The sequence below is a fragment of the Malurus melanocephalus genome, unplaced genomic scaffold, assembly GCF_030028575.1.
Source record: "Malurus melanocephalus ecotype Western Australia unplaced genomic scaffold, MMel_1.1 scaffold_212, whole genome shotgun sequence".
NCBI classification, from domain to species: domain Eukaryota; kingdom Metazoa; phylum Chordata; class Aves; order Passeriformes; family Maluridae; genus Malurus; species Malurus melanocephalus.
Genome location: NW_026623444.1, coordinates 852,532 through 874,078, shown reverse-complemented (window position 1 = coordinate 874,078; position 21,547 = coordinate 852,532). Strand labels below are relative to the sequence as shown.

Genomic DNA, 21,547 nt, shown 5'->3' with positions numbered 1-21,547 from the left:
AAGATGTCGGAAGCACTCCACAACAATATAGGGAAAAAACTGCAGGAGTGATTACCAGAGAGAGGAAAGCTCTTTTATCTAATCTTGAAGAGTTCCACCTAGCAAGGAAGGAAAGTGCCCCCAGGTCRTTTTTCTCATTTACACGTGGGCAAAGGTCGCTCTTGGGTAATTTTACAGATCCAGCTGATGTGATAACAACATCCCTGTTTACCATCTCTGCAAAATCCTGACAAGTGGGCTGGTTGGGCTGGGATGGAGTTAATTTTCTTCACAGTAGCTAGCACAGGCTGTGTTTTGGATGTGTGCAGAAAGCAGTGGTGAAATAGAGATGTTTCTGTTTTTGCTGAGCAGCTCTTGAGCAGAGCTGAGGCCTTTTCTTTCTCCCTCTCACTCCACCCCACCCTCGCCAGGCTTGGTGTGATGAGAATTTGGGAGGGGACACAGCCAGTACAGCTGACCCCAAGTGATCCCAGGGATACCCCACACCATGGTGCCAGGCTCAGCACACAGCTGAGGGAAGAAGGGAAATGTTTGGGGTTATGGTGGGGCAGTGAGCGAGCGGCCGTGTGGGGTGACCATTGACTCGGGACAAATAGAGAGCCCCAGGGGTTGAGAGTGAWGGAAAAACTGCTCCACAGCCTGGAGAAAAGGAGGCTCAGGAGAGACTTTCTCACTCTCCACRKCTCCCTGACAGGAGGGGGCAGCCAGGTGAGTCAGGCTCTTCTCCCAGGCACCCAGCAACAGGACAGGACACAGCATCTGTGTTAGGGGAAGCTAGGCTGGACATCAGGAGGAATTTCTTCATGGAAAGGGTTGTTGACCATGGGAATGGTCACCTCCAGGCCTCCCATCACTCCTGGAGGTGTCCAAGGAAGGCCTGGCCATGGCACTGAGTGCTCTGGGGACAAGGTGGGGATCAGGCACAGCTTGGACTCGATGACCTTGGACTTCTTTTCCAAGCTCAGTGATCCTGGGATTCTGTGAACATCTCTGTCAAGAATCTCCACATCCAGATCTGCACAGGATCTATATTAAAGGGAGGAGCTGACATGCTGCATGTCGGAGCTCAAATCCAGGGAAATCCTCTACAACAGGAGGATTGGGACAACAGAAACCTCCTGGTGTTCAACAAGGAGAGGCACAAAGTTTTGTAGCTGAAAGGAAACAACTCCATGTACTAGGCCAGACCAGGAAACACCTGAAAAGGGCTCAGAAGGATTTGGGGGATGGTGGCACCAGGGTGAGGAAGAGCCAACACCATAACTCGTCCTGTGCACAGCAAACCCCACACCAGGGCACGTCTGGAGCGCCAGGACAATGGATCCAAGGCAGTGACCCTTCCCCTCTGGTCAGCAGGGTGAGATCACACAGGGGACAGAGTGGGGACGGCTGTGGGAGCCCAGCTCAGCAGGGATGGGGCAACAGAGGGACAGCAGAGGGCTACCAGACAGATCCACAAACACAGGAACTGTGAGGAAGAGCCAAGAGAAGCCAGGCTTTGAATTCACTGCAAAAAAAGGAAATCTGATCTCTGCACCCTCCAGAATTCTTTTCCAAGCAGATCTTTCCACAACCCAGCTCAGCAGGGAAGTGGCAGAAGAGGGACAGCAGAGGGCTACCAGACAGATCCACAAACACAGGAACTGWGAGSAGGAGCTGGCTTTGAGTTTRCAGACAAAGGGTGAAGGGAGATCCCACAGCAGCTCATGGCAACGTGAAACACAGACAGATGACACAGCCAGACCTTTCCCTGCACAAGAGGTTATATTTTGTGCAGTTCAGGTTGCACAGCAGGAAATATTTCCTCCCCAGGAGAGTGTGGCACTGGAACACACGGCCTGGACAGAGCATGGACTCTCCATCCTCACAGGCTTACAGCATTTGGAAACAGAGCTTTCTTGCAACCAACATTTTTTTAACTATCTACCTGATTTCACAGGGGCCAGGATCCCTCTGAGAGGGCATTTATTTGAATGCAGTTAAAATATCTAAAATAGAAGAAGCATGATGTACCCAGGAGCCTGCTAATGTTTGCATTCTGAGCACACTGCAGGACTCCATCAGAGCAACCCAAACCCCAAACTGTTGCTGCAATTGCTCTGGATTGTAATGAGTTGATTTTGAGTAATTTTACAAAGCACCCTTAACTAACTCTTCAGGGTCCAGACTCCAAGGTTTCCTTTTTAACCTTCTATTAAAGTTCTCAAAACACAGAGAGCTGAGAGCACCGATCAGGGGCTGCAACCTTCACGTGATTCCACAGCTTTTCTCCACACACAACCTCTGCTGCTGCTGTTTCTTATGGTTTGTGCTTCTTACGAGAGAGGCCTTGCCCTTCCAGTCTCAATAACACCAATTAACAGACAAGGGAGAAAGATTGCTTGTGCTTTTAATTCCTTGCAATTAAGTTTTCTCTAACCACTGCCTAAGGAAGGGGATGGCTGGCTGGCACAGGAAACTCTGCAGTAGTGCAGAAATACCTATCAAGTGCAAATTCTGGACTTTCCAGACCTGTGTCATATCAGTGTGATGGGAAATATCTCTGTTAACATCTAAATATGTGACAGGAGGTGAGGCTGCTCTAGTAAGCAGCATGGAAACAATGGATTTCCCTCCATCACCAGTGCATCTTACTGGAAAAAAAAGAGAAAACCCCCATATTAAAACACACATGAGGTAAAGAAAAGGGTGATACTCTCCAGCTTCCCAACCCTTTAAGTATTTTTATACTTAGAGGTTTAAGTATAATAATAATAATAATGCTTCAGCTAAAGATAGACACTTCATTTTGGAGAAGTTTACCTGAAATAATKGAAACAGGCACAAAGGAAGGAAGAGAAGAAGGAAGAATGATTCAGACAGACAAAGCTGTGCTTGGCTGTGATTAATGTCAGCTTATGCTAAACACAGCAAATTTAGTGCATAACAAGCACCAGAACCACCAAGCTGTATTTTATAAATAACCAGATTCATCAGGGTCTGTCCAGATCACTGATTGATTGAGGCCTGTGGCCAAACTAAACAGCAAATTAGGTTCTGACTAACTAATTTTGCTTCTGGATGAAATGTCAAGTAACTGATATGATTACTGGGTTTTAATTTTTGTTTTCAAACAAAGGCAAAACACATTGAAACTTTTAATTCCATCAAGACTATTCAGGTAAGAAATTGGCTGGAATTGGTGTGATTCTGCAAACGATTTTTACACTGTAATCATCTTCCCTTTTCTCCAGCCCTAATTAGTGCTGCTGATATTCACTCAGAGCTCAGCTGTGGGGCTGTTTGTGGTGTCAGACAGGATTTTGCATCAGGCAAAGCCAAAATTCCCACCAAGAAAGCRACACCCCACTCCCATGGGATGTCACAGCAGCCCCAGGAACTGCCCCATCATCCTGTCTTKCATAGAGGAGCCAGACTCCAAAAGATGCCCAATTTTCCRCCACAGRGYGCARAACAGGTACTTACAGCTCAGGATCRAAGTAGGATGTGACATCAGGGTCAGGCACACCTGCTACAGCAAAATTACTGCTCCCAGTGTCAACCAGAATATTTAACTGCCAAGAAAGAAGAAAGGAGAGGTGATTTGCATATTCAATTAAACAAACAAACAAAAATAATTACAGTTTTTGTCTGAACTGCCTTCAGTTTTAAAATCATGGTGAGCAAAGCCCTGAGAAATKAATTTAGTGTCACTTTTGGGGAAGGTGCGCTGCTTCAGCTCCTTCAAAACAGCTGATGATGCTGAAATGTTTTAAAATAGTCCTGTTCCTGGAAGGGGTAAAACACACCAAGTGCATGTTCCCACAGCAGATGAATTCCTGATCATCTCAAATTCCCTTTTGGCCCAACCCATGAATCCTGGCAACCTGTCCAGAACAGAGTCTGAATTATGGACTGTTTAAAGCACTGTTTTAAACAAAGGAAACGGCAGCCAGAAGCAGGATAACTTCGTTCAGTGTCACCTCAAAACCACGTTGGACACAGAGCCATTAAATGGTAAGCTTAAGTCAGTCAGAGACTCTACTGCTGCAAAAAGCAATGGTCACACTTCTCCCCTGCTCCTGTCTGGACACTTCCCAGGGCTCCTGGCATAACCATGGGGCTGTGATGCAAATCAGATCAGGTTCCTCCTCTACAGGTACCAAAAAAAAAAACAAACCCCAAAAAAAAAGAAATCTTCCATATCAGAGAGCTACTCAAATGGAGATGGAAGGAGCAGGTACCAGAAAAGGGCAATTGCCTCCTTTGGTTACAGTGTGGTCTCAGATTGGCTTGAAGCACCTGCTCACCAGAAAAATATTGAGGAATTCAGAATTTTCCTGTAGGAGGGAGTGAGACACGAAGATTTGGTTGCCCTTGGCTCAAAGCCAGCCCTGAGCAGCTCTTTTGGTAGCCCTGATCAGTCCTTTAGATGTGATCTAGAACGGGGAGGGRATGTGGGAAGGGCAAGAGAGGACGATCAGGGAAAGAAGTTGGTGTTGAGAAAAGGAGAAACAGGGCTGAGCTCAGAAATGAGTGTGAACACGAAGGAGGGTGAAACACCAGGAGAAGAAATGTTGAATCCTTCTCTAATAAGACTGAACATAGACCAAAAGTGAGAGTTCAAAATGTKCAAGATGTTCAAAAACATCTCTGGTTTGCTTACAGAAGGGGAGGAAGGTGATGGTCACCCTTCTTTWTACCCCTTAATACAGCAGGGGGCTGAGGAACTCTGAAATTTAAACAGGAACACAAAACCAAGCAGTAATTCCTGGGAATCTCTTCTGAGCTGCAGGCAGGCTCTGTCATTGGTATTCCCAGCCCTAATCTTGCAGGAATTTTAAGACTGAAAAGAAACAAACCTACAGCCTCAGCCAAGCGCCTCGCTGCATCCCAGATTTTAGATTAAGCAAAGACAATACATTAAAATTTATTTTGCAACCACACGAGCTAGACAGAGACATCTAAAAACAAAAGGACATCCACAAGTTCACCTGGCTCCAGGAGCTGAGGCTTTAAAAGAAAATAAGAACCACTGAAGCACTGCAATAAAMCCCAAAGTTTGCCACATACTTCATTTTGATATTGAAAGCCTCACATTTTTTCAACTACCTAACAAGGTATGAACTGTTCAYTTCCCCCTCCCCTTTTCTGGTGCAGAAATCATATTAAAGATAAATAACAGAGCAGCTACAACGAGTGCATCTATCAGGAGCGACAAAATTTGCCTCAAAGGGGTGCTGCAGGGCTTAAATTAATTAGCCTTTCCGAGGTAGTCTGTGATGCTTGAGCAATGGGCACCATACATCRGCTGCATAAATACATGTAGGTGCTGCCTCAGCCTCAGTGATATGCATGGCACCATACACGGAGGAGGGCTTGGAGAAAAAAATAAAAAACCCAACCAAAACCAACCAAAAATCACTAAATATGACACACACGAAAGATATTTTACCCCCACATCTTAAACACAATGTTATCGTCACGGAATTCAGAAACCATCGGAGGAAAGGGCAAATTTACTGCCCACAGGACAGAGCAAATCAACATTTCCAGAAGCAAATAGATATTCTCCCACAAAAAAAGGAGGGGAAGCACAAAGCTGGCTGCCCATGCAGGCTCCAGCCCACTCGGACACGGCAGTGCTCACATGACGGGCGCTATTGAGGCTGACATTCTCTGTCCACATGTTTGTGCATAATGAGATGCAGGCGGCCAGGGCAGACACTGATTTATTGTAGTGCTCACAATGGTGCCACTGATGTGCAGCTCATTTTGGGGTGGGTATAACTCACTGAGCTCTCTTTCTCTCCTGGCTGCCCTTGGTGGCTGAATTTGCTTTAGTGCCTTTACGGCTCATTAAGGGCCACTTTCATGTCGCCACTGGAGCCTCCTTCATGCCTTCATGGTGCTGGGGCAGCTTCAGGCAGGCTCTGCAGAGTCACAAGGTGGCCACTGAAGGAGCCATGGTCCAGGGCTCTCCATCCTGCCCCAGCTTGATCAACCTCGGAGATGGACTTGTTGGGTGAGAGGTTGGGGATGTCCCAGCCCAAAACCTGACTGTGACCTGGGCTGATCCCACAGCCTGGGCAGAAGGAGAGGGGGGATTCATCTCCCTCAAGTGAGACCCCATCTGCAGAGCTGCTCCAGCCCTGGGCCCAGCACAGGAAGGACGTGGAGCTGCTGGAGAGAGCCCAGAGGAGGCAGCAGGATGGTCAGAGGGATGGAGCAGCTGTGCTGGGAGGAAAGGCTGGGAGAGCTGGGATTGTTCAGCCTGGACAGGAGAAAACTTCAAGTGAGACTACRAGGGCCTGGAGTGACAGGACAAGGGGGGATGGCTTCAAACTGAAGAGTGGGTTTAGATTTGATATTATAAAAAAAAAAAAAATTCCTTGTGAGGGTGTTGAGGCGCTGGAACAAGTCGACCTTGAGAAATTGTGGCTGTCCCATCCATGAAGTACTCAAGGCCAATCTGGATGGGGCTCTGAGCAACCTGGGATGGTGAAAGGCAGCTCTGGCCATGGCAGGGGTTTGGAACAGGATGATCCTCAAATTCCCTCCCAACCCAAGACATTCTACAATTCTGTGATCTACAGAGCACAGCTCTGCTCTCTCCTGAAAGATGACACCAAACACACTCTGTGCTCACTCCCTGGCTGACAAACAAAMCCTGCATTCCACGGGAACTCAGCCTGACTCTCTGAGGAACCCACTGTGACAGCTGGACAGTGGCCATGGCTCCCTGTGCCTTCACCTTGTCCCATGGGCACAGAGGACCCTGATGGTGAGGCAGAGCCGACAGCAGGGACAGCAGGGCACGGGTGCTAAATCAGAGGTGGAGCAGCTTCCTTGGGCTTAATCAGGGCCATCTTGAGTGAAACACTTCAGTCATCCTGAGCTGATTGTTCTGATCRTTCAGGGATCCCCCTGTTCTGTCAGAGATGGTCAGATGAAGCCATGTTTTGTAAAGGCCAAGTTTGGTGAGACTGGGCTGAATGAGGCTTTGAAGGAAAAACTGCCCAAGAACTGCTGACTGATCACATGCCCAGCATTAAAACCAGAGATAAACTACTTTCCTTTTGCTTTTGGAAGATGCAAATTCTGTTTGGGAATTGCCTTTTTTTTCCCTTTTCTTTTCTCTTTCTTTTTTTTCCCCTTTTTTTTTTTCCCCCCTTTTCTCTTTTTTTTTTTTTTTTTTTTTTTTTTTTTTCTCCTTTTTTATTTTATTTTTTTTTTCCTTTTTTTTGGTGGTTTCCAAGTTCAGTTTCAGAGCTCCACAGCTGATAGAAAGAACAAATGCACTAAATTGTTTCTTCTCCCTCAAGGTCACTTTTACCACAGCCCTGGGGCATAAAACCTTCTCCTAGGAAAGCAYCTGGAGATTATTTTGCTGTCTGCATTTCCTAAATGCAAATAGCATTGTCATTATTAATAGGAATTTCATGAAGATCCCTATTTTACAGTAAGCAAGACAGGAACATCCACCTCTGCCATGAAAAAAATTACATCGGGAATCTGACTCTATCTATATGCCATTRAGTTGTGGTTATAAAAAGAAGCAAATCCAAACTTGTTTACTGAAAGTCACGAACATTGAGAGCAGAAGCCTCTGAGGTCATGCATTTTACATTTTTTTCTACTCTGAAGGAGTAGAGACACTAAAAAAAAAAAAACCCCAGTCCTAACGATTTCTTTCAACTGGAAGTCAAACACTTTGCCAATACTTCAAGGATCCCTTAAACTTTCCAGTGCTCRACTTAACAYCAAACAGCACTTTCTGTATGCTATSATGCTTCAATAATTTAACTTAACACCATATCCTTAATATTCCTAAGCCTTCCATTGCTAAATATCACTGTATTTTGYCATTAGAAAACAAATTGCCTACTGAAGTGTTACCTTTTTTCCATTCAGCACAGCTTTGGCTGTCTGTGGTTGAGGCACCTGCATCACAGCAGGTGATGTCAGTGTGACGCTATCCACACCAGACTGGTTATTATTCGTGCCTCATTTAGCTGCCTGGCGTAAAACAATTTGCAATTATCCACCACGCASTCAGAAAGTGACTTCTTTTACATTTGCAAGGGAAAGTGATAGCAGCAATCATTCATTTTTTGCTGCTCATATCCCTCAGCTGGGACAGGAGCTGCCTCTGTTTCCTCACACGCCCTGCTCAGAGTTTGCAGAAGTTTCTCTTTCATTTTAGTCTAAGGCTGGGAGGTTTTGCTCACTTCCAGGAAAGTAMAAAACAAATCCCACAGGCTAAAAGTGCAAAAGACATTTCTTTGAAGCAGCTGTCTGCAAGATTCAGCATCCACAGACTTATCCAGGTGTGATATCCTAGGGCTGGCATGCACATYTGTCATTCTGCTGCTTTGGGTGTGATTCCCTGGGTCACTCATACTGAACTAGGGACACTCTTCATCCTCACCAAAAAACTGSTCCACAGAAAAATCCACTGAATTTTTGTTTTCCAAGTTGATGGGTCTGATCCTTTCAGGTCAGGCAATGAAGTTTCACCACTGGACAGGCTGTAGCCTCTACAACTATTTGAAAAGAGGTTGTAATGAGCTGGTGTCAGTCTTTTCTTCCAGGTAAAAAGTGAAAGAACAAAGAGGAATGGCCTCAAGCTGCATCAGGGGAGGTTTAGACTGGATATTAGGAAAAAATAATTCCTTGAAAATGGTTTTAAATCACTGGAYCAAGGAAGTAGTAGAGTCAYCATCCCTGGAAGTGTTAAAAGTCACATGTGGATGTGGCACTTTAGGATATTGTTTATTGGTGAACATTGATGGTGGTGCTGGGTCGCTGGTTGGACCTGATGATCTGAAAGGTCTTTTCCAGCCTTAACAATTCTGTGAGGATACCAGACTGCAAAAATGTATTTGGCTCTTCATTCCTGCTTCAGCTGAAGCATAGGGGTGGGGGAAAAAAAAGGAATAGGATTTGCACAGATAGAAACATAAATATAATAAATAATCTCATCCAGCCTTACATTTGCTCTGAGGTTCACTCAAAACCTTAATGATGATGATGATAGTTTCCTTCACAAGGCAGGAGAGAAGAATATGGCTCTCTTAAGAATTCATAGAATCATGAAATGTTTGGGTTGGAAGGGACATTAAAGCTCACCCARTGCCACCCCTGCCATGGCAGGGACACCTCCCACTGTCCCAGGCTGCTCCCAGCCCCAATGTCCAGCCTGRCCTTGGGCACTCAAAGGGATCCAGGGGCAGCCACAGCTTCTCTGGGCACCCTGTGCCAGGGCYTGCCCACCCTCCTCAAGGAAGAATGTTTTTTAAGTATCTAGTCTAAGCCTACTCTCTTTTAGCAATGATATCTCCTTTCATGATGAAAACTACAAGCCATCATGCCTCCTCTGGGATTTTAACTCGACCCAAGAACGCCCCTTTCCTTTTCCCTTCTCTCTTGTCCTCAGGCTGTGACCATTCCACACCAGTAACATTCACATGCCACTCAAAACCTTGTCTTGCTGTGCTTTCATGACTTCTCCCAAAGCACACACTTAAAATAGGGCTTGTAATTCTACTCTGCTTGCTGGAGCATGCCACACAGTGAACTATGACAAAATAAAAAAGTTTTCATCCCCATGTAGAGACCAGAAATAGGAATCATCCCATTATCTGCTCAGGAGCTGTTACCACACACAATGTACTGGCTTAGTRCAAGTCCACCCCACCTAACCCCTGAGCTTGTACCATCTCTTAACTCTCTTATTTTGTCCCCCACACAATAAACCCTCCAGAAAATAATCTGCTAGACAGTTCTTTAAAAAAAAAATGGTTCAAACAAGTGCTGTTTCTTAGGGATTAGCAGCTAGAAATCATTTGRGTACCAGCTCTTCTTTTTCAGGCTGGTTAATAGATAGGAAAATTAGTTGGCAATTTAAATGCTGCCTCATTTAACACAACGATTCCTAATTACATTATCAGCCCATCTGGCAAGAATTGCTTACAACCATCACACAGAAAAGAAAACACCAGTAACTCTGYGCTGTGTTTGCCCACAGTTATTATGTGTTATTATTGGCGCTGACTGTCAGTCAGGTTATTTCAGCAATTTGTTTCTACAAATTAGTAATGTTACAATATACAGTGGCTTTTTAAGCACAAACATTCTGTATGGTTTTTCCCCCCTGTGTTACTTTGAGTTAGCATTTACAGCCTATTTCTAAAAAAAAAAAAAAAAAAATCAGAAGGCTCAGCTTTAATATAGATTCTTCATCTGTTCCTCTAAAGATGCAGAAATAAAAGCAATTTAAAAGGCGAGTTAGAGAAATCTTTGGAATTGTTTCTAGATGCAGAGGACTGCAAAGTCAGACATAAACTTAAAAAGCCTCCACAAAAACACATTTCTGCCTGCAGAATAATATGTACTTTGTTTAAAAGGCACGACTGAAAACAAAAATAGGTGAATTTGTTGGACTGCCCATGAACACTGGGCAGGGATGGACTCTCCTGTTTCTCATGGCTCACAAGCTGTCCCTGCACTGGAGGAACATCTCAACCCAAAGCCAAATGATTCCCTGCAGCTTGGATGGAATTCTACCTCACCTTGGAGGAAGAGGAAGGGCACAGACCCACATTTTAGGCCGAGTTTGGGAGGAGAAGTGTTTCCAGTGTTGCCCTGAGTGAGATCACCTCACCAGAGAAAACAAAATCTATCTGCTCCTACCTCCAAAAAAAACCCCTCCCATGGTCATAAGAAGGGTTTACCCATGCAGCCAAGATAAGAGAGGCATTGTGAGGAAAAAAAAAAAAGAATGGAGATTAATTTTCTAATGACGTTTGTTCAGCAGGTGGTGCCCACATTTTGCTGCAGCGCCGGGGAGGCAAAGGAAGGTGATTTACTGCGGCATGAAAACGTGGGCAAACCAGAAGGTCAACTTTATCACCMAAGATAATTCCTGCTTTCACAACAGCAGAAGTTTGCCACAGAAACTGGGCTGTGTTTGTAGTTTGGGGAGTTAACAGGAGAATGAGCAGCAGCAGCAGCAGACCAAGCTCTCCAGAGAGTGTTTGGCCTTTGCTGCYGTTCCCTCACTGCATTCCCAGATGGTGCCAGGACCTGGGATTTGCATTTTACCACCTTTCCATTCCCTCTGTTCCCCAGCCACTTTAAACACCTATTCCCAGACATTCTCACACTTGCCCTGCACCCAGCAAAAAACAAAGAATTTTCCCCCTCAATCTCTTCATCTGCACTGCTAGACTGGGAGAAACACTTTTCTTTTTTCCTGCCTGAAAAGCAATAATCTCTTTCTTTGCCAGAAGATTACAAAGCACTATCTGGAWTAGCCAATCTATCCATGCTTAAGAGCCCTGCATGCTTCTGTAGTGGAGATTTGTATAAAAAACYACAAATGCTAAAATGACAGATTGCTCTGAAGTATAAACTTGCTAAACTAAATTGTGAGTTGAAATATGAGCATCTGACTGCGGGACTGATAAATAGTCATTTTGAAGAAAAATATTACAGGAAGTGCTTTATATATATTATCATTTTGACAATAAGGGAAGGCTATTATGGTTTAAAGACAAAAAAAAAATAGTCAACCAATCAATCCTGGTAACAAAACAAAATATCTATTCTTCATTTCTACGCTCTCTTTGCTGCCAATGCCCTCGGTTCCCTAAACATTAGCATTCTTTCTGCACATGCCATCTCATGTGCTATCTTATTTTTTCAGGCTGAAATTTATTTGCTGTGTCTAGATTTATCATACAACACATCCATCCTATTCATGCTATATGAACATGCTTTGCTGTTGAACATGAGCCATTACTTGCTTATCTTAGAGCTGTGTGAATCGTGGCAATTTTGTCTCGTTGCCTTTTCAGAAAAGATTAACCTTTTTTTCCCTCTTTTTTTTTATTTTTTTTCCCCCAGATACAAGTCTCTCTCCCACCTCACACCCTGGAGCAGATAAAAACAGGTGTGTAAAGCAATCTGTAGTTCATTTAAAGCAGTTGCAGCTGAAGTCATGCCCTGCTCTAAACACTTGGTTTTAACAAAAAATCTGGATTAATTAGGGAGTAACAACAATAATCTGGAGGTTTAATCTAGAAAAAGATCACTTGTAAATAAGCAYTGACAAGCTTGAAATGGCTTGAGAAGACTGAGGAAAAGTGTGTGATAATCTTTTTAAGAGTTGTAGGGGTGCCGCAGAGACCCCCAGGGAGCCAAACCTTTCAGAAGGAAGGGGCTGCATGGAAGAGGTGCCTTCATCAGCCTTTSCCACCAACATTTATTAACCATGAGRGTTGGTGCTAATTAGGAGCAGCAGGGCTCGYTCAAGGACTCCCAGATTTGAGTGAGGAAAATCCGTGTATTTGCTGTACTTACACCACACATGTTCTTGACTGGAAAGATAATGAGTGCCTAGATAAATGGAGGAATAAAAAACCCCCACAAACACTTTGAAATTCAAGAATGAACGCATGAGACATCAGCTATTTGCGTTAAAGTGCACACAAAGCTCTTGTTAAATCCAAAAGCCCGTTTCCACCTGTTAGTAGGTGTAAAGGAACTAAATTAATCAATTTGCTGGTAATTACAGTGCAGCACTGACGAGACAGGGAGGCTGTAAGCTGAATGCCACYGGGAGCAACTCTCACATTTAACTGCAAACCTCACGAGGAATCCCAGGGCCCACGCAGCCTTGGTTTAGAGACGACGTCTGAGCTCTGTGTCCTGAATTAGCAAGAGACTCATCCAGAGCTCACCCCTCCCTCCCTGGGGAACAGGGTGACTTGAGGTGCTGGAGAGGCACCTATTAATTCAATAATTAATTCAATAATTATTTCAATAATTCCATAGCTCAGAGGAGCCTGACTCTTGGAGATGTGCTTGTCAATGGCATTACCCATTTCAACTCTTCTTCTCAGCATAGAACTCTTTCTCTCTTTGAAACCACAGAGTGAGACCATCACAGAGTGTGAGCACCACAGAGTGTGAGCACCACAGAGTGTGAGCAGACCTGCTGAGCACTGTCCAGCAGGATTTTGAGCTCTTTGGGACAATGGCCAGCCACATCAAGGGTGCTCAGGAGGACCTGAGGAGAGGGAGGAGGACACTCTGAGGTTCAGTATCTGCTGGGGCTGTTCTGCTCACCAGCACTTAGGGCATGATCCTTCCAGAAAGCACAATCACAGCAGAGAATTTTAGTGGTGGGGTTTTTTTAAGGGAGTTTTAAAAAAAAAGAGAAATCATGCTAATACACCACCTTTCAGAATACAATATAAAAGAGGGCTTTCTGCTTTGTTTCTTTTTGAWTTTTTTTTTTTTTTTTGGTTAAGGAAATGAAATCAGTAAGCCTACATTAATGTATTATACCCGGTGAATGATTACAGTTAGAAGCTGCATACAGTTCAGAATTTCAATTTTCCGAGGCTTTTGCTCTCCAAAATTAGCTTCCAATTTATTTTGTCAGGTCATTCTTTTCTTCTCCTCTATCGCTCATTAGACTCAGCGAAACTGCTGTCAAATTTAAAAAAATAACCCAAAAAGGCATTTTAACTCTTCTTCTCTGCCTAGCTTCAGAAGTCCTACACTACAAAAAAAAAAAAAAAAAAAAAAAAAATCACAAACCCAAAAAAACTTGTTTTGAAACTAAATCAACAATTCTCCAACTGCAGTAGGACCAAAACAATTTTGCACCTATGTACAGAGCCAAGTCAGGCTAAGTACACCCAGGAAGGCTTGAACTGATTAATCTTCAAACCTTCCTCACCCTACAGGTGAGTCACGGCCCATGTTTACTGTGCCACTTGAAAAGAACAAAATAAAGCAAGGGAATGAGGGCTGTTCCTATTGTTGAGTTTGGGGCAGGAGGTATGTGTAGCATCATCAGTGCTGCTGTTTTTTTGGTAATCTCCCTTTTGCTGAAGATWTGACAGTACCCTTGTCCTTCAGCAGGAGGCAGAAACTCTCCAGGAGAGGTTCAGTCACTCCTGTATTCCTGTTTACCTCTTTTAAAGGTCTCCCCCACACAAGGATCTGAACTTCAAACTCAAATAAGACCCCGGCTTTCAAACTGCATTGGAGATGTGAAACCAAGAGCCAGAGCTGCTCCTTCAATATTTAAGAAGGTTGTTTTGCTCTGTTTTGTTTTTGTCAGAGGGACTATTCACAAGAATAGAATATTTACAAGAATAGAATATTTACAAGAACATGGGGAATGGCTTCAAACCAAAAGATGGGAGGGTTGGATTGGATAGAGTGAAAAAACTTCTTTTCTGTGAGGGTGGGCAGGCCCTGGCACAGGGTGCCCAGAGAAGCTGTGGCTGCCCCTGGATCCCTTTGAGTGCCCAAGGCCAGGCTGGACATTGGGGCTGGGAGCAGCCTGGGACAGTGGGAGGTGTCCCTGCCATGGCAGGGGTGGCACTGGATGATTTTAAAAGTTCCTTCCAACCCGGGCTGTTCTATAATTCCATTATTTGAAGACAGTGAATAACTTTGAAAAAAAGGGCTACATTTGGGAAGCAAATAGAAAGAAAACAAAACTTGCAGGACAGCAGTGAGAAAAATCAGATTTTTCAGAAGGCTGCACACCAGGACTGATCTCTTACCTCTYCTCCCCCCATCACCTCGCCCTCGTAGTGACAGGATTCTTTTCAGGCTTTTTTCCCCCCGCTTCCTGTGTCAAGATGCTAGTTTTGGAGTGTTTTGTTAGCAAAGGTTTCTCAGAGCCTGGAGAGCTGTGAGGAGGGGAGGTGAAAGCAGGACACTCCTGACTCATCAAGTCTGTCCGCTCTCCCCGGAACGAGCTCTTCCCAGCGCCGCTTCCATACCCACACGGTGGGGCACCACTCATTAGGAAATCCTTCTAGCTGCACTTACTGCCCGCTCTCAGGAAGCCCTCCCCCTTTTTTTTTTATTTTAGTGCTTCTTTTCAAGGACACTGAATTCTTTGCCACATTTTCCAGTCTGCTCCCCTAAAATACATCCCAAGTGCTTAAGCGCAGTTTTCCCTGGGTTTTCGCTATCCACGCGCTGCAGAGAAGGAGCCAGCCTTCCCAAAACATGAAAATCAATGGATGGAAAATCCATGGGATCCCTCAGCTTGCTGTCTGAGTCGAGTTCACAGCTCTGAAAGCAGCCTGTCCCTGCTGGAGGCCAGGGAAGCACAGAAATCCTAAATTCACGCAGTGAGATCCGTGGATTAGCCAGCATGGGGAGGCATGGAGAGGTAAATAAAATCCACACACACACACCTTGGGAAGCCAGCTGCAAGCTCTCTGCACTTCAAGGCATGGCCTCTGCTATAAAAATGCCATGACTTGTTCCTCAGGACTGACCTGCAGCACTGCCACACTTTATTTACCRCGGGATCTGGGTTGTGTCAGCCCCAGGAGCTGAAAAAGCGATCCCACCCTCTTCACTCCCTTGATCCACCTCCTCCTCACCTGTCAGAGCAGCTCCCACCTCTGCTCCTCCCCTTCTGCCCAGAAACAGCCACCATCCCACACTTTCACACACCTGCTGGGCTGGTAGGAGGGTACAGGGGCACGGCTGGATCTGCTGCTGCAGGCAGAGCAAGGGAAGGAGGGAAAGATCCAGAGCTTTTGTAGGATCACAGGGACACACRGGGAATATYTGGCACAATTGCACAGAAATTTCTCCTCTCCAAGTGCAGATTTTCTTCTCCTCAGGATCTGTCAGCCGAAAAGTTTTGTACTGATAAACATTTCTGCTTTACCCACACCATTTTCCATAAAATAATGGATTTCAAGGAATCTTCCAGAAAGAACAAAACCCACAAATTCAGCTGTGTCAGGCATAAGGACGGGAATCTGGTTATTCTCATTGTGTTTGCTGCTAGAAAAGCTGTGCCACTTCTCTGGGGAAAAGGTGCAGGACCAGGCAGCTTCCCAGTGCTCCGTGCCATCTTCGGTGGCTGCAGGGATGTGCAAAAATCTCAGGGCACAAACAAGGTGATGCAACTCCAGCGGTTTTATTTCCTTGGCAATTAATAAAGGGAATACAACAGATGGAAGGCATTTGCTCCCCATTGCACCTGACCKATTTAGGATATTGCCATGCAGAATTTGATTGTCATCATGGGTGTTCCTAGGAATTATACCAGGGAGTTCAAAGGCAAAAACAGAAAGCAGCTTTATGCTCCGTATTAGCAGGAAGGGCTATTTGATTGGGAAAATAAAAAGAAAATAGAAAAAGCTGTTAAGCAATGTCATAATGATGTGTTTGATTAATTAAAAAATAAGAATCATGGKTTTTAATTCCTGTTTGTTCTAATGTTTTTACTTTAAAATTTGGCAGGACAATTTCAGAGGCAGTTTTGATTCTCAAGTGAAGGAAGTAAGATATGCTKTAAAAAAAAAAATCTMTTTTTTAAAAGCAGCACTGTTCCTCCCCCAGCTATTGGAGTCGTTTATTTCTCTCTCCTTCTCAAACATTCATGCTTTTCTCTGTCCCTTGGCTAATACTGGAAAGGCAGCAGCTCTGGGAAACGAACCAGCTTCGCCCGTGGCTCATACATCATTACAATTGTTAACCGAGTTCCACTATAAAAATCTTGATTACACAGGAGAACAGAGAGGCATGCAGGAACACAGCTTTATTTCCAGATACCAGATTGAGTTTGTAGGGCAGGAAGTTAAAAGACTTCGTTATGCTCTCGGGTTGATAAAGTCTACCAGGACACAGCACAACAGCACAYGTCAGACAGTTTCCTACAATCCATTCCTGTGCAGGAATAACCTTCCTTCTGCTCTGGCCAGGGTTACATCCCACTGTGTGGTGGGAGCTGGAATTGGATGWTCTTTAAGGTCCYTTCTAACCCAAACCATTCTGTTCATTCCCCTGGAGCTGATGGTGCAGCGCTCAGGGCATTGGAATTGTGGAAATTCRCTCACTGGCAACAGCAAATGTTGTGCCCACCTGCAATGAAGAAAAGCTCCCAAATCTGGACAAAAACCTACAGGTAGTACTACTGGCATTTGGTCACTTGCCAGCAACCAAAGAGYATTCAAGGTTAACCTGAAGGCTCAGCAGAGTGCAAATGAAAGTTAATTTTAGCTGGAACACGTAGCACACACACCAATGTTCACAACCACAGCTCCTGAGCAATTTTATGAACTTTCCCCATCCCCCACATTATTCATCTCAGTGGTTCAAATGCAAAAATCTGGCACTTTGGATGATGTGAAATGTTTGTGTTATCCCCTGAAGGACTTTGCATCTGAGGAGAAATGAGAAGATTATTCCCTGACAGTTAAACTGAGGCACTGTGACTGCATCAGATGTTATCCTGCTCCAGCACCTCGCAGACTTTCGGGAAGTGTGGCCACCTTTGAACTCCTCTGTCTTATTTGCAACCCRAGAAGAAAAATGAATGAATTAAATGGAAATCCCTTTAGTCACAGAAAAGGTAGGATTGATGAATCATTTTCTGACACGCCTCACACTTCACTCTTCCCTGGAGCAGACGTTTACCAGGCAGCACAGTGAATAAAAGCACAGCCTTTCCCAACCACGCTCAAACAGCACAGTAACACTGYCCTGAGGAGTTTCCAAGTTGGTGTAGAGTGCACTGGCTTGAATCACAGAATTGTGGAATGGTTYGGGATGGGAGGGACCTTAAAATCATCTAACTGCAACCCCCACCATGGGCAGGGATACTTTCCACTAGAGCAGGYTGCTAAAAGCCCCATCCAACCTGGCCYTGAAAAGATGGCACAATATKAATTTCTTCTACTGCAAACACTGACAGTCAAGGTTTCTGTATCAACAGGTATCACAAAGAAATTTTGGAAGTAAAGTTTCCATTTATGTAGGAAAAAAAATGCAAGAAAAAACCTCCCTCAAGATTTCACAAAATCACAACTTTGCAAATAGATCCACATCCTTCAAAACAGACACCCCAATATTTCATTTTCTGTGTCAAAACTATTACTACCAAATTCTTCCTGAACACCACAATCAAACTTTCAAGCTGGCACATGCAGGACCCAAGCTTCTATATGATGACAAAGAAGGTAAGCCTTTTGTTCCTGTAGAAACCCCAAATCCTGATCTTCTTTGATGTGAAACTTCTTATGGCAGCAAAATGGGAAGCAGGAAGAGCCTGGGTGGTGAGAAAATTCTCACATCTGGCCTTGACCTGAGCCTGAGCACCAGGTGGACTCCAAGGTGCCCTCCTGAGAGCCACTCTCACAGGCACATCCACTCACAAATACCAAGGAATTATCTGAAACACGGCTGCCAAAAGCATCCAATTATTTTTCCCCTGTCAAATGGCAAGAGCTGGCCTTTAATCCCTCCCTCAAGTGGAAAGGTGACTCTCAGTTCTTGAGCTGTCATGTCTTTTTCCTTAAAGCAAAAATGCCAGTTTTGGAGTTCTGGATCCCTAAGGATGGATTCTTCTCTGTATTTTGGCAGAAGTTTACCAAGTGTTACTGCAGCACTAATACCTTTTCTCTTCTAAAATAAACCCAGACTGGGATGCRAGACCAGCATTTTCCCTGAACACATGCAATCTAGTTTAACAGCAGTTTTTGCTAGTAAATAGGTACAAAAGCAAGCCAACCATAAAGCTAAACAAAATCAACTAATTTTAGTATTCGCTAGCTGAGCAAAGAGGACAAAATCCACAAGTAATTTGTTTTTCACAATATCAAATTATTAGTAAGCAGCAGTGAGGGAAAGAAGGGATTGCAGAGCGCAATTACTGTCTTAACAGATTCCCTTCAAAAGGGCCTAATTATGAGACATTAATTGTATTCTGTGAATCATAATTTTCACTGGAGTGAGACTTTTTCCCCCACCTAGCTTGTTTTCCTCAAATTCCCTCCCCATGATACCTCACAGATTTCATCTGTTTGAGAAGGGCTCTTAAAACAAAAAAAAACAAAACAAAAGTCTAGAATGTTTGTCCCCGGCTGCCCTCCCCATAAAATACTCCAAAGACATAAAAAAAGCAGTAAGAGCAGCAGGAAAAACAGGCAAAATGAAGAATGAAGAAGCACACTGAGCGAGAAGAGTGAACAGGAGGGAAAAAGGTGCAATTTTATCAGCCTTTGGCAGAAGGGGGAGCAAACATTGACTCTGGCCCAAGGCTTTCTGGAGGCTGGAGGGCTGATTTGGCTACTTGGCCGCTCTCGGACATGCACGGCCAGGAGTCCATCAGATAGCCACGCCTGGAGCCAGGCTGCTGAACAGGCTGGGCGTGTGGGCAGCAGCAGCTTCTGCAGCCAAACTTTCCTTCTAAGGGGGAGAAGTTTGCAGAGCTCCTGGGTGAGGCTCTCGGGTGATCCCAGGTGCTGCATCCACCCCTCACCACGCGGCCACAGCCAAACCAAAGGCGCRGGGTTGGCGCAGACGTGAGGAGCGGGGCAGGAGCTCCCTGAGAGCTGCAAGTCCAGGGAAAAACACAGTGGGGCTGCTCGTGCTGAGGTTCTCCTCTCAACCARGCTGTTAGATGTTAGAAAAAAATTCTTCAGTGGAAGGRTGATYGCACACTGGAATTGTCTKCCYGGGGAGGTGRTGGAGTCACCGTCCCTGGATGTGTTTCAAAACAGAGTGGACGTGGCACTCAGTGACATGCTTTAGTTGATGAGGAGGTGTTGGGTCAYAGGCTRGACTTGATGATSGTGAAGGTCTCTTCCAGGCTGGCTCATTCTGTGATTCTGTTACCAGCCTAGATGAGCTGGTTCTTGCCAGCCCAGTTCTGTGACACCACAAGCCAGCTGCACGGGGGGCACGTGAAGAAAGGAATGTAAGATCTATCTAGCCCTGGGCAGATTTAGGTGCTTTGAAGGGCACTGARCAAATGGATACAAATCCAGCTGTCAAAGTGACCACAGAACACGTTCTGTGCTTATTTCATGARCTGGAGCTAGAGAGCAAACTCAGGCTGGAAAGCAGCAAGACGTGGGACAGGCCCATCAATGGCAGGAAAAAACACTTCCTTTTCTGAGGCAGCTGAGCGCTGCCTCCTTTGCTTTGAAGATTTGATCTCGAGCCCGAATCTGTGCTGAAATAGAAGCAACAAATTCCTTCACTTATTTACACAAGTTGTTTGTGTGATTAAACCTGTACTTTACAGCCAGTAGGAAATGGGAGAGAGGTCTCTGCAGCTCAGACTGGAGAGGAACACGTGCGAGCCATTGTAGCAGCTTCCTTTTTCACACAGAGCTGTACTCGACAGTGACCAGGTAATATCTCAGGTCAGACTCGTCTCACTTACACTAAGTGAGGAAATTTCGAAGATAATCATATGTGGCAGTGGCAGTGTAATAGCTAAAGAGTCACATACTCAAAGTCGTAAGAGCTCTTCAGGAAAATGAAGACCCCTGCAAGGTGTAGTAGCTTTTCCATCTGTCTTGCCAGATGCTATCCCTAGAGCTCACAGGCCTGTAGTTAGAGAGGGGAGAAAAAGGCAAAAAAACCAACCACCCCAAAACGCCCCAAAACAGAAGTTTTTTTTTACAGAAGAAAAAGATTTTTTTCTGTAATAATCCAAATGGATCAAACACATGGAAATTCCACATGGGCTTTCTTTCGCCCACTGATTCATTTTCAACTCATTTCTACTCCAAATCCCAGCTAATCTACACTTTAATCAGGAAGAACAGCTAGTTGCTTGCCCTCTACTCTCCCCTTTCCAGATTTAACTGATGCTTTTGCCTTGATAGGGAATAAAATGCAAAGAGTGGTAAAAAATATGAGTGTGACACCCATTCCCACCAGCCCTGCTCCTCACAACAGCTCTTTTGCTCCAAACCACCAGGATCTGAATGCACGATTGCCACAGCCAGAGACCCTGAATTATAAAACTTCCCCCCTTCTCTGAAGAGGAGAAAGCACCTTTAAATGATCAGTCAGTGGGGCTCTAATCCCTGACTCTGGGAGAGGAGCATGTCCTGAGGAATGGCCATGATGAGCCTATTCCAATCAGTGTAATTAACACCCRTATTTTGGGTTATTTCTCTAGCACAGGCTCACTACCTCCATGCAGTCTCTTTTGCCAGGGCTAATTTTGGGTGGGGAAGGAGGTGCTGGAATGCTAATTTGTGAAGACAGGAACTTTCTGTCAACCCAAACCTCATGTTTTTTTTGCTTTGTCTTGGGTCAAAAATACATCACAGCCCACCAGGCCACAGCCATTCACTATATTAGTCCCAAATTATGACTGCCAGGTTGTTGTGGRTTAAGGTTTCAAACCAAGACACAGGTCCTCATTCTTTTTATTTTACAGGCATCCAACAACCACYAAAATCTACTCAACTCATCATTTAAAAACAGGAATGTTTTGCATTTCAGTACTATTTCCACTAGACAGATCTGGAGGGATTTTAACACTGCCTCCTCAAAACACTCAAATGAACCACAGAACTTGTCTTTGCTTCTCAACCCTTCATTTTTTCAGCTTGCATAAAGAACTCAAAAATAATCACAAAAGACTTAAGTGATTATGAAAGAAAGAAAGAGAGAGAGAGAAGGAGAGAGAGAAGGAGAGAGAGAAGGAGAGAGAGAAGGAGAGAGAGAAGGAGAGAGAGAAGGAGAGAGAGAAGGAGAGAGAGAA

At 44.7% G+C, this 21,547-nt stretch overlaps 1 protein-coding gene across 1 annotated transcript in view; it reads right to left on the bottom strand.

Annotated features, from left to right (window-relative positions):
• BACE2 (beta-secretase 2) overlaps positions 1-21,547 on the bottom strand; it is a 49,398-nt gene that overhangs the window by 22,589 nt on the left and 5,262 nt on the right. The window contains exon 2 of the mRNA XM_057373977.1: positions 3,466-3,554. Coding sequence (XP_057229960.1) covers positions 3,466-3,554 — 89 coding nt within the window. The remainder of the gene's footprint in view (positions 1-3,465; positions 3,555-21,547) is intronic.